This window comes from Trichoplusia ni, chromosome 8 (genome assembly GCF_003590095.1).
Source record: "Trichoplusia ni isolate ovarian cell line Hi5 chromosome 8, tn1, whole genome shotgun sequence".
Classification (NCBI taxonomy): Eukaryota; Metazoa; Arthropoda; class Insecta; order Lepidoptera; family Noctuidae; genus Trichoplusia; species Trichoplusia ni.
This window is the reverse complement of record NC_039485.1, coordinates 6,734,728-6,747,621: the sequence shown is the minus strand read 5'-3', so window position 1 is coordinate 6,747,621 and position 12,894 is coordinate 6,734,728. Positions and strand designations below refer to the sequence as shown.

Here is a 12,894-nt window from a genome sequence, read left to right as displayed (position 1 = left end):
TTTGTAGAGAACCCTCAGTTTCGCAAGTGACTCGCAGGTGTCGTCTTTTTTATAAAATAATTAATTAAACGACACCAACACCATTAATAAAAGAGCTGATATAAAGATTGTTAAGGTCCGTGCAAAATAGTTTTAATTGTCTTCTTTTAAACTGAAGTAACTCCCACACGAGTCCTAATTATCTCGTGTCGAATTGGTAAAATACTTGTGGACGCTCATTGAACATCGTTATAAGAGTAACAAGCAACGTATTTTCAATCCTAACGTCATACACTTTAGGTTGAATATCATAAGGACTTAACAGCTAGTTATTAATTATTGCACATGTATTCATTGAAATACGAATACTTGGCTAACATTATATAAAAAATGTATCATTCTTTTAAATTGTTATAATTACATACCTTACCTTTAATTGTTCGTACACGATAAGGCAGCGTTTCTTTTAAGAATCTATTTAAAAGCTTTCGGCCACGCCTTAATAACACTTCAATCAAAATTATATAAATTCACAGATATGCGTGTTTTGACTTTTTGACAGATCATAATAATTAAGCTTAAGTAGTTTTTTATAAGTTTCATCCAAATAAAATAAAACTATTATGTAAGTACCTATTTACTCAATGACTTAAACATAGCTTAGTTTTTGCTTCACTAATAAGATATATTGCCTCATTGATAATTATTATTGTATTAGCCTTAAACATCAGCAATTAAAATACCGGCTTCAAAGACCGATAAATAATGTAGAGACATGACATGTTAAGTTGGTAGCTTAGCGCGCACGCACGCCTGGGAAATGCTAATTTATTATTTTCTACGAAGATACTAAAGAAAATATAAACAAACAAAGATTGAAAATGTCTTACTTCAATAAATTATAGGCAACGACTTAAACTCGTTACACGTGCATTGTTTACGTACTTTAACTCGAATAATTTACGTGTGATATTTAACCGTCAAAAATTCTAGTTGAGATTTTTTTCTAATTACTATTTACTGTAAATTTACGACTATAATTATGTTTGAACGTTTCTCGAACAGGAAACTGATTATAAAACGTAAACATAATTTAAGTGTGAACCTGTAAATATATTCAAAAACCTTAACCAAACGAAACAAAATCATTCCCAGGAGCACGTTAACCCCAAACATTCTGTTATGTGTATTTCTTTAAAGGTAATTCATTTGTCTGCTGTATGCAAATTATCAGATAATTACACCGAGGATAAGAATCTAACTAGTATTAATAAAATATGAAACAACCCCGTAATTACCTCTCCAAATTAAATATTTTAATTTTTACACGTAGCTATTGAGTACTGAAAAAATATTCGATTTATAAGTTTCTTTATTAATGTACCGAAATTTAATCAAAAAAATTGGTGTTACGATATATTTTCTGTGACTAAACAAACAGGAATGCGTAACACAAAGTAATGGTCAGAATAAACTTGCTTTACAAACCAATAAATGTGCAGATATAATGTTGTGTTATGACAATAAAAGCTTTTACTCTATCTGCACAAAAACATCCAAATAGTGGCACCATAAACGTACACTCTTAGTTGTTATCACATAACTAAGGAAACAGATATAAGTTGCACACCTAGTTACTTGGCTCTGTAAATAAGTAATGGCAGCGCCCCTCGGCGACTGCTACTTGATTGCATCTGTTGTCGCTCTTCATATCGCGTACAGTGCTGTGATTTAACAGCCACCTGTCGTGGTTTATGTCCTCCGATAGCCGCACACGAGGAACTACATGGAACTAGAAACGAGGCGTGACATACGCTATCTACCTATATTTGCTTTCGCAGCGAGGCCATAAATATTATATTCATATTATTCGACCCGCATTTTTCGCCGACTTCTAAAAACATTCTAATAAGATGAGATAAACAAGATTATATCAAAACAGAACCTCTAAAGTCGGCGCCTCCATGCTTCTCATAATAAACAGGTTGAGATTATTTTTGCAACAACTTTACAGTTTCCGTGATGCTGGATGCTGACATTGATAAATATTTTAATATCTTAACAAGCCTCCTTGTAAGCTACCTGCTCTGCTTGCATTGCAGGAATTCAAATGTCGACTTGAATGAAACCGACCAGGCGCTCAGAATTTTTCTATGTTATCTCTTATTTGGAGAACTCGTTTAGGTAACAACAAAAGATAAGTCGCGTATTCAGTAGCTAAATGTGGATACTTTATAAATGGATTTAGCCATGTAGCCAAAGTAATAAGTTGTGTATTTCTGTGCAACGCACCGCAGCTGGAATCACTAATGAGAGCGCAATTCAAATCAACTGATTTATAAGGAGTAAGTTATTTCGCCGGCTGCGCGTACAATATTTACTTATGTTCTAACGGCCACATAGATATTGTAGTCCATTATTGCGATAGTGTAAAATACTAGATATGCCTTATAAGTTTATGCCCTTCTAAATCAAAGCATTATTTTGGACAATTCTCTCACTTAAACTTAAAGTACGGAAGATCCAATTTCCTTTATAATTGCGCGCTGATGGAGGTCGGCCTACTAAATAATTACCAAAGAACATCTTTCTGAAATTAGTTTTCTTTCGTAAGCCATTAAATTTGTTATTGCTTATAACTTTTATTGTAGTAATATCGAATTGTTGGCATTAGGAGGTCTACTGGTCGGGAATGTACTACGTCAGCTTATATTAGCTCGTTAAGAGTCGGCGGGTCTTGTCCGGATGATATCGCTTAACCCCCTCAATTAGTGTGCCCTGACTATCGCGTGGCAATAACCCGAAACAGCATATAAGCTCCCCGCACTCGTGACGCGAAGAACGAACCAAATGAGTGTACTCTTAATTAGCCGTTATACTATAAATTTTAAAAGCGATGATAAGGTCCCGTTGCGCGCTCGCCGGGAACACTACCCGACGGCTAATGGTGCCTTGAGAATTAAATTTAATTAATTCCTCCTCGCCAAACGTGCTTACTGTATCGAATTTGGCTAAGAAATGAATGTCCCGGAAAGAAGGAAAGAGAAAGGAGAAGTGCACCTACCTTAGAATAAGTTAGGGCTGCCAACTTCGTAGATGCACATATCTAAAAAAACTATTGAAGATTTATATTTTAATATCCTTCGTGTTTTTATAACAAAGCATATGTTGTTATTTTAAACTAGAAAGTATGTGAACTACTCTTTTACGTATATATACGTATGTACTTCCTACTAAGAATATGTTAAGTTTCTGGTCTAATAAATAAAGTGGAAGCTATTCATATTCTTTACTTGTTCACGTATTTTATGATAATGATGATGGCCGCCGATGTAAAGTCGCACGTAACGAAAACATGTGATGAATACACTTATCGACGCGATTACTTTTAAATTCGTATTTATCGAGATGCACTGGGGCTCATTTAAGGATCATAATTGCAGTTTCGTCATTTATTACAGACATTATCTTTTTCAGCATACCATAAATCCGTTTTAAATGTTTTATAATGATATCTAAATTTGCGAAACGTGCAGCAATTTGAATCCTCAAAATGAGTGCCGGTGTAATAACAGTAACAACGCTAATGACTCAACATGTTATCGCTATCTTGGGGCGCGCTGGGGATTCCTGAGGATTGCGGCAAACTATTTCAATTACTTAGTGAGGTACTCCTTAGGCGGGCGGAAAAACGTGTGCCCTACCGTCTGTTGTGTTTAATTTACATGAGCGTGTGGCGGACGAGTGCAGACCGCTGTTAGCCCAGCTATGCGTCTCTCGCCTTTGTTTATGTTACTGTTTACTGTACATAAATGGAATGAAACTTGTCGACTGTGCCGTCCGATAACGGAGCGTTTTGTCTGTAATTAAGAACGGCAAGAGCGGGTCAGCCGTCCACTCGAGCATTACCACAAAGTTATGGAGACATTTTAAGCGTGTCTAGATTGTTTAACTACAAGCCTGTCATGTTTAGAATGAACTCGTGTTGTAAATCTGCCATAACGTCATGATTTCAGTGAGATTGTTTGTTAATTGTAGATAATACATTACTCTAACGAACTAACTGCGCAGTACAACGTGGAGCACCTACATTGTGGAAGTGCTTGGTGCTTTGTCGAAGTGAACCACTATCAATATTGTAGCACACACAATTACTGGTCTTAAGTAATTGTTTGGCTTTAACGCCGCTGTGTAAGATACAGCTGCTATTAAAACCATCCTACAATACGAATTCTTTTGTAACAATGCTACACGATCCGAGATAGCGAATTCTCTTATTATGGACATATTCAGGCCAATAAAAATACATCCCTCAAGCTCACTTTAAATTAATCTGTTCACGGTGTATCATTGAACACGCATTACACGATTCGGAATTATCGTAAACTCGCGAGAGTCGTTTACAAACTGTGACATTCAAGCAATTAATAGGCACTTTAGATGCAAATAAGCCTCAACGATTTCCTTCGTGAGACATCGATTTGGTGCAGCGCTAAGTGAAACTGTGTGAAGAGATCACGATGCTATAAACAGAAGACAATAATCGTTGTTCGTGGCGCGCCGGGAGCCACAGCCACGTGTAAACCCCTGTCGACGACGGCCGGTAGCCTGACAGTAGCACTATTTGCATTTTATGGCACTCAACTACCATACCAAGAAACTTGTCATAAAAATATCATAATTTCCTTTTATGAAAACTTGCGGGTGCTTTATCTCATATGTTTTTCATCTATATTGAAAGGTATATCTAATAAAGCAGGAAATAAATAACTTATAAAATTAAACATTGTAATTTATTTGTTACAGCACACGTTGACGGGTCACAGTGGGAAAGTAATGGCTGCTAAATTCCTCGGGGAGCCAACCAAAGTCATTACGGGAAGCCACGACCGAACGCTCAAAATATGGGACCTTAGAAGTAAAATGTGTAAGTATGTACCGACTCAGTCGCTTTGTACGATCGACTTGTTTATCGAAAACGATTTTAATAACTAAATAGTATTCTCTGTAACTGCGGACAGGGAACCAAATTTATATTGCACTATAATTCATAAAATGCCATTGTATGTAAACTTCTCTTCTCGCACTGGTATTTTATAACCGCGACTAGTACGCACAACTTTAAATATAGAACCGCAGCTTAACATAAGCAAAAAATATGATTTTCGAAAAGGCAATCAAGACAGATCGACTTGAGAATCATGGGAACTGATGTTATGCTAAAATCGGTAAACGGAAAGTGCCTTGTTATCGTAGACGAGCAAATGGCAGGAATAAAATGGTACTAGCCGATCAAAAGCAAGATAGGCGTGGCTCACAAATTAGGGTTGCCATTATGCCACCGGGCACCGGTACTACGGGAAAATTTAAAATTTGAAAAGTAATGCCATGTAACAGGATATGTTTCAAGTAAAATATCTTATTAACGGCCACAATTATGATTTCATATGGGCATAACTACCATAAAATGTAAGGACGATTCTTGAAAACTGTAGCTGTGTTTTGCGCACTAAAATGTGTATTGGCATAATGTGCGAATAATGTATAAAATTATTACATAGTGCGATCGTCAACTACTTTGTAATAGTAATCACTATAAACGCTACTTTCTAGGAAGCGTATTCAGAGGTAAAATTTTACAAGCCAAGCTTATTAATATTAAAACTGAAACTGGCAACCTTAAAAATCGTTAGACATAAAACTTCTCTAATCCTAAGGCACAGCGTGGTAACGAGACAGAAACATAATAAAATTAGCGCTACTGATATACGAGAAATCATTAAATGAACGGTTCGGGATCGATGCTCCCTTGCTGTTGCCTAGATAGCCTAGCATTGGATTAGAAACGTGAATGTTAAAAAATATCAGCTAGAGGAAAGGAGGAAAGTATTGCTAAAAACGTGAACAATTAAAATTTGTGTCAGACACGAGCTAAATTTAGGTAGAAGATACGACGCGGGCGGGCGTGGGTTTACAATGGTGACGGTCAGCGATTTAACACTATGGCCACGGTTTAATACGCTTCGTTCTGTCATTTTAATTGTTACCAGACGTGTCGCCGTCCGAAATAATGCTAACACGGACAAGACAAATAAACATTCGATCGATCGAGCAAAACGTCAAATAGTCGCTCTGCACGTACTTCAAAAGAAAAACAAAGCAAAATAGTTCAAATTCAATTAACATTTGTTCCGTCTTCAATTATTGGTTTTTACTTAATCGTTAATTTGTTCTTCAACAAATTAGCAAAACAAGCAATGCGGAAAGTGTCCAAAATCTAAGTAGTCCAAATTATTTGTTACAAAATGGTGAATATTACAGTTTCATTGCTCTAGTAGTGAATATTATTGGCATTTCTATTCAGCCAATCGTGGCCATTAGCTTTCTATACACTTGTCGTCCATAACTCAAACCAAAGTAATGGATCGACTTCGACATTGCATAGTTCAATTGCAAATCTGACACACCACTCATTAACCCAACATTACTTAGCTGTAAGGCTTTCTTTGAATGTACTAAGTTTTATCTAAAATTTCAATTCAACACAGACCTTCTTCCTATTCCACCGTCAGTTAAAAATTTGCATTTTATCTTAAGAGCGGCAATGCATTTATTTGATACGTTCGTGTAATTTATCTGCTAACCATTTGTTTCCTACTAAGCTTACGAAAGAACACTAAGTGGTGTTTAGAGCTGTTTCACTTAACATTTGTGATTAGTTAAGCAGAAGATCTTAGTACTTACTTGTTGAATCAGTGTTTAGGCAATCTGTGTTCTCATACTGGGGAAGTCGTAGCCCACTCTACAAATTATAAAAAAAATACACTGAAGTAGCTTTTTAGATTAAAGACAGGGCGTGTCAAATAGCATAAAATTTTCGATATCCGATGAAAAAGCTGTCATTATAACAATATATTTTACTATTTGTGCCGCTGCGCGCTGTTTCGTTGCGTTATTATTGTTATGTAGACGATCAAAAATTGACACCAAAACAGTATTGTGAGTAATATAATCCTTGAAAAAGTAAATAGAAAATATTTTAATTAAATTACACAGTCATTGTTAGCTTCTTTCCTTCCTGCAATATTTTAAAGGCTATAAGATATATGTTAGTCTCAATAACTTACTGCCGACACGCGATATGATACGCAAGTGCGGGTGTTCTCAAGCCATAAACCGTCTGGAAACCAGTACTCATAAACATATAACAATTATTGGATCTTGATAGATAGCGCCATTTATAACTTAAATTGTACTATTAACAGCCGTTGAAGTTAGAATTTCTTTGAACTGATTAAAATCTAATCGGGATACGTAAGTCCGTGTAACGTTATTATAAATTTTAGTGCATCCTTTTTCCTATACATGTTGTATTTAAACCCAGTTTAATAAAAACCTTTTAGTAGTTTTCTGATTGACTTGTATAGCCTAATAAATTGCGAAACTAAGCAACATCCTTTAGTTTTCTAGAAATGCGTCACTAATGTTTTTTCTTCTTATATTATACGGGAAGCAGTAATGCCTGAACGCAATTAATTCTTACAAGTATTTAACTTCAAGGTTTTAGTTTTGTTAATGTTTATTTATTTTTAGTTTTCTGTGTTTACTTATGTTTAAAGCATGTATTTCAACTGTAATTTCTGGCAAGTTTAAAACCTAAATAAGGCCGTTAAACATAGTTTTATCACAAGTATTTGCATGGCTTGTACCTATCTTGTAAATATTGCATTAACAGTTGCAATTAACAATTGCATGCAGTAAAAGAACAATTGACCATTTTAAACAGACACATTTTGAATATTCCACATTATTTTAATACATATATTAAATACAAGTTGATAAGCCACATTATTGTTATTATTAACAAATCACTGGATACTTAAGCGTTAGTTCGCGATCAAGTGTGAATAACGTCGGGAACCCTGCGGCGCCAACGCTGTCATCCGATTTATTACATTAATAAAACTCTTATTTTCCCAACTTACTATGTTATATCGAAACTTGTATCGATAATAAACAACACAACGTTATGAATGGACAGATTACTCATAGTTCTGAAATAAACAAATGCATGCTAATTGTTTAAACGACTTTATCGCTACAATCTTAGCCTATAAAGCTATTAGCATTTTATAGCTTTATCACGTGTTTAATGTAGTGATATTATATGTAGGGAAACTAAACGCTTCAATAAATTGATCTAAGAATTGAAATAAAAATTCAAGACTATTAATGTTTCCATGAGTATATTTGCTAAACACAGCTGTGAAAACATTTGATTATTGGTCTGTATCTAAAGAGGAAAACGGGACCCAATTACTAAGTCCCTGTTGTCTGTCCGACCATCTGTCATCAGGTTATATCTCATGAACCGTGATAGATAAATAGTTATGTAGGCAATAGGTATTATGTATTTCATGACTTGACTTTTCTATATTTACAAACATCCCGTTAATTAAACAGTCAACACCATACTATCTATAGTTATAACGTAAACTATCTCGAAACACATAAAAAAATTATAAAATTTCTCAGCCATCATTGTTTACGAGGTACGTTTGTAACTGTAATAGGTAATTATTTCCAAATATTTAAATGCCTATAGGTTCAACACACTATTCTTCACAAGTACATAAAATTTGATAGCTTTTATTATTTGCCTATATCATATTTCAAATTCATCTATGGATCACCAGTCAAACTTACCTATCAACGCGTACTTCTTTGTGTAATTCCGTGAACCAAGTTTCGTGGCAAGCGGTTCAGCCGTTTTTGAGTTATAAATATTGTAACTAACGCAAATTTTAATTTACATGTATAGATTTCTTACTCAAACTGCAAAAGGAATAAAATACCTATCTAATTCTAAAATTACAAATTTGTTCTCACTATAACAAAGATAAAATATAATAGACGTAATATCGAAGCAAGTATAAAGGCTAGTCGGACGGTACGAGCCTGGAATAAAATAGCTATAATTATCTGAACACAAAACGGAAAGCATTCTAATAGCAATCTGTTATTCTTCATTAACAGTTTTAAATTACCGTCCGCACGTATTGGCAAAGCGCTAATCTATGCGCCGATGAATTTAATTATGCGATATTATTTCAATTATTATGTGCAGTAATTCAGCTTGTCGCAGTCTGTTAATGGACATAGATATTCCCATTGTCACAAGTAATTTTAGGGATTCATATCGAAACGCTTGTATGGGGCAAATTTCGTTGCATCTGTAGTCGCTGTTACAATAATAAGGACAACCGACGCTGTTACGATCACAAATGTAACGGGTATTAAAATTTTACAAAGTTGTTATTTTTTTGATAATTTGTAAGAAGCTGTCTTGCGAGTCCGATTCACACTTGACCGTTTTCCACAAAATATTAATTTTCAATACCAGCCTTCCTTTATCTTCCATAGTCAGCTGTCTTTTTGATCCTTTTAAATAATTTACCAAACTCTGCTTAACCGATAGAAATATATTATTATTACGTAACCAACACATACACGTCGTTACACGCAAAGTGAATTTATAACATAACAGCAACCTTGATATACTAGTTCAATATAAGGTTGGAAACATTGATGGTCGTTATTTCTATTGGTCTAATAGCACGCAGCTGGGAATTGTTATGTTTCACGTACGTGTTATAATACCACAAATAATAGTCTTAATGATTCAATATTAATGTTGCTGCTTATTTAATTTAATGCAACAGTAAATTTTGTAAGTCTCGTAATTATATTCCCTACCTTATAGCGCTTGCATTTCGTGTTGTGCCTCGGGATTTTAGTATGTAGTCATTGGTATTTGTTTATTGTAATCTAAATTCATACATGTAGTTCGTTTATTTATACACAACACATTGAAATCTTCAATAGTGCAGCTTGTTAACGTTTTTATTTCTCTAAATAAATTCTTGTTGAATGTACAAGGCTTTCTTCGTACTCGATCATACGACAGATAGGTTAGTCCATAAGATATGTCATAGGCATTGTTGTGCAGTAATCCGTAAATCTTCTCGCAGAGATGCGACGCGATGCGGTTAGCCGCAATCAACTGAAGACTTACTTGTTCTTTTTCTGCGCTATGGATACATCCAAATAATTTATCGTCAAACTTTTTGCATTTTTCTATAAGGATTAATATCTTGTGGACTCGTATTTCAGGTTTCACTTGTTTCTTATTTAACTTTAATTATGGTTTTTAATCCACCTTCGTGTTCCATCATTACTTGTCATATCGTTTATGAAATGTTCATATAAATAATTGATTTTCATTGTATTCTTCGCTTCTTGTTTTGGTCCAATTTAGCAGCTAGTATTTATCTACCAAATGCCAACGAAGTGACTTGTCGACTAAAAGTAAAACACATAGTTTTTATAGTTGTTCAGCATGACAAACTGTCCGCCCTTTTGCCGCAGATGACAACCTACAATATTATTTTATTGGTCAATCAATCTCAACGTCATATTTTGGCGTTTTAGATGAAGTGAATCGTTAGTTAAGAGACAGTTTAAAGGGACTTTAACTTCTCGACACATGCATTAGATTGTAATTATTATAATATGTTGTTATTATAGTTAAATGCTTTCCGTTCCCCAGGTGCAATACTTTAGTCACCTTATAGCCCACAGGTGATCATAAAGCTGCGCGGACCTGACCTAACCAACAAGAATTCTTAATTAATTCATGCAATTACACATATTATGTTTTCTTCCTCATTAATAAACCTCAGTGAATTTTATAGTATAATATGTACCGTTGTGTGACACGTATTTGATAATGAATGCTCCAACAGGTACAGAGACAAAGTTTGCGGGATCATCGTGTAATGACCTGGTGACGTCAGACGGGGCGGGCTCCACGATCATATCGGGACACTTTGACAAGAGGATCAGATTTTGGGACATCCGCACAGAAATGTCCGCGAATGACATCATGCTGCAAGGCAAAGTCACGTCGCTGGATCTCAGTAGAGGTATGCCATTATAAGTACATCTTATTCATAATTGTTCGCTCCACTTAAACAATTTACGAAGTAGGCAGTCCAGAAAGTCCAGTAAAATTAAAGTGTAATTTTATGTATATCAAGAATTTTAATGTTCGCATTTATCTTACTCATCCAAACTTAATGTTCAAATGCAAGAAACTGCAGGCGACGCTTAAAGCAACAGCAGTTAAGATTGAGATCACAACTACTGTTACAATATCTCGGAAACATCAAAAGTGAATAGCTGTTTATTCGATAAACGACTCTTAAAGTTCGGTAATTGAATGCATCGCATATTAGTATCGGTATTCGTGTCAGCACTACAACGTGACGGGTGCGCAATGCCCATTTCCGTTACGCGTGTCTCGATCGATCCCTTTTTTGTCAGTAACGGTCTGGGGATCGCACGAAACGCTCAGATTGATACCTTCAATCAATTGCAGTGTCGGGACGTCACTGCCTCGGAAACTGATTAAATCACGTCGATTTCAACGGACAAATGAATAGTAGAGACAGTTCACAGTTAGCCATCACGCTCGATCCAGATCTATCAGCGCTATCGACAATCTATCATGCGCGCGGATACTGCGCGGAATCACAAATGCGTCACTTGGAAAGTTTATGATACGCACCTTTTTATGTCTGACTTCAATTTCACTTTTGGATGATACAGGTTTATAGGTTTTATTTCGTCAAGTTAGTTAGCATGAGCTAGACGTCACCCTTAACATTCTCAATTTTTTTATGTTGTTACTGATTGAGATGAAAATAGCACACAACATTTTTAGAAAAGTAACAAAGTTAGTTGCTTCTTATAAATTATCGGCGACAAGTTAATTAACCTTCACAAAGAGCAAATAAAATACGAGAATAAACGAATGTCAAAGTAAGATGAATTAAAGGATAGAGCACGTAGCAGTGGTTTTTGTCCACCTCATGTAAAAATGTTGCGATGATCCGTATATAGGCATAAACGTATGTTGAAATAAATTGGACGGGTTCGTCCGACCAGTGTTCGGTACTACACAACGTGAATGTATGTACAACGAAGAATATATTTATCGTACCTATGTTAGTGTATGTAAGTATATTCTGCTCATCCTTACCCTAGCGCATTTCTTCGCGTGCCAGATATTATACATTGAAGATTGTCGATCAAATTGCATTAACAAAACGTGAGCAATGCGCTTTCTTAGAATCGAAGTGATGTTTGCACCTGACGCCGAACTCACGTTTGTACTAGTAATAGCTAATGGCTCCAAACCACATGAGAATTTATTATTGACCTCAAAACATTTGATCGTTATTCATACCGACTGAAAGGCAACGAAAGGATGATGTTATCTGAACGTAAATCATTTAATTTAATGAAGCGGTGTGCTCGATCGATTTTGTTTCTTACATTAAAACTATTAAGCGCCAATTTGAAGGTTTAAGGTTAAACTTCTCTGTAACGATTATCGGAACAGCAATAAAGAACATAGCGGGCACACGACCACAAATCATCTAAATTAGGCGCAGGCCGTAATGTCTCCGCATAATTTTATAATCATTCCTAACTTAATGCCGGTTATAAAGCTTATCATTTTACTGTTAATACGAGTGTGCTTTTAATGTTAGCTTTGGCTGTCTAAACTTGTTTATTTTATTTGTGTTTTAAACGTCGTTTCAGATAACAATTATCTGCTGGCGTGCGTCCGTGATGACACAATACAGCTAATAGATCTCAGGATGAACACAATCGTCCGTTCCTTCAGGTACGTTTCAATCTACATTATAAGTTATTATAAGTCCATCATCAACACGTAAAGTTAAATGTTTGAGTTTCCTTTAAGTTTACAGCTTTAGACTATGCCGTTTGCAGTTAACCTACTATCAATTTAACGACTCAATTTAAACAATAGTGTTTAAGCAAAAT

At 35.3% G+C, this 12,894-nt stretch overlaps 1 protein-coding gene across 2 annotated transcripts in view; it reads left to right on the top strand.

Moving 5' to 3' along the window:
* The window catches only part of LOC113496719 (autophagy-related protein 16-1), a 146,675-nt gene that overhangs the window by 115,433 nt on the left and 18,348 nt on the right, over nt 1–12,894 (top strand). For both annotated transcript variants that reach the window (XM_026876034.1, XM_026876035.1), the window contains 3 exons: nt 4,786–4,906; nt 10,785–10,964; nt 12,649–12,733. In XM_026876034.1, the coding sequence (XP_026731835.1) occupies nt 4,786–4,906; nt 10,785–10,964; nt 12,649–12,733 (386 nt within the window). The remainder of the gene's footprint in view (nt 1–4,785; nt 4,907–10,784; nt 10,965–12,648; nt 12,734–12,894) is intronic.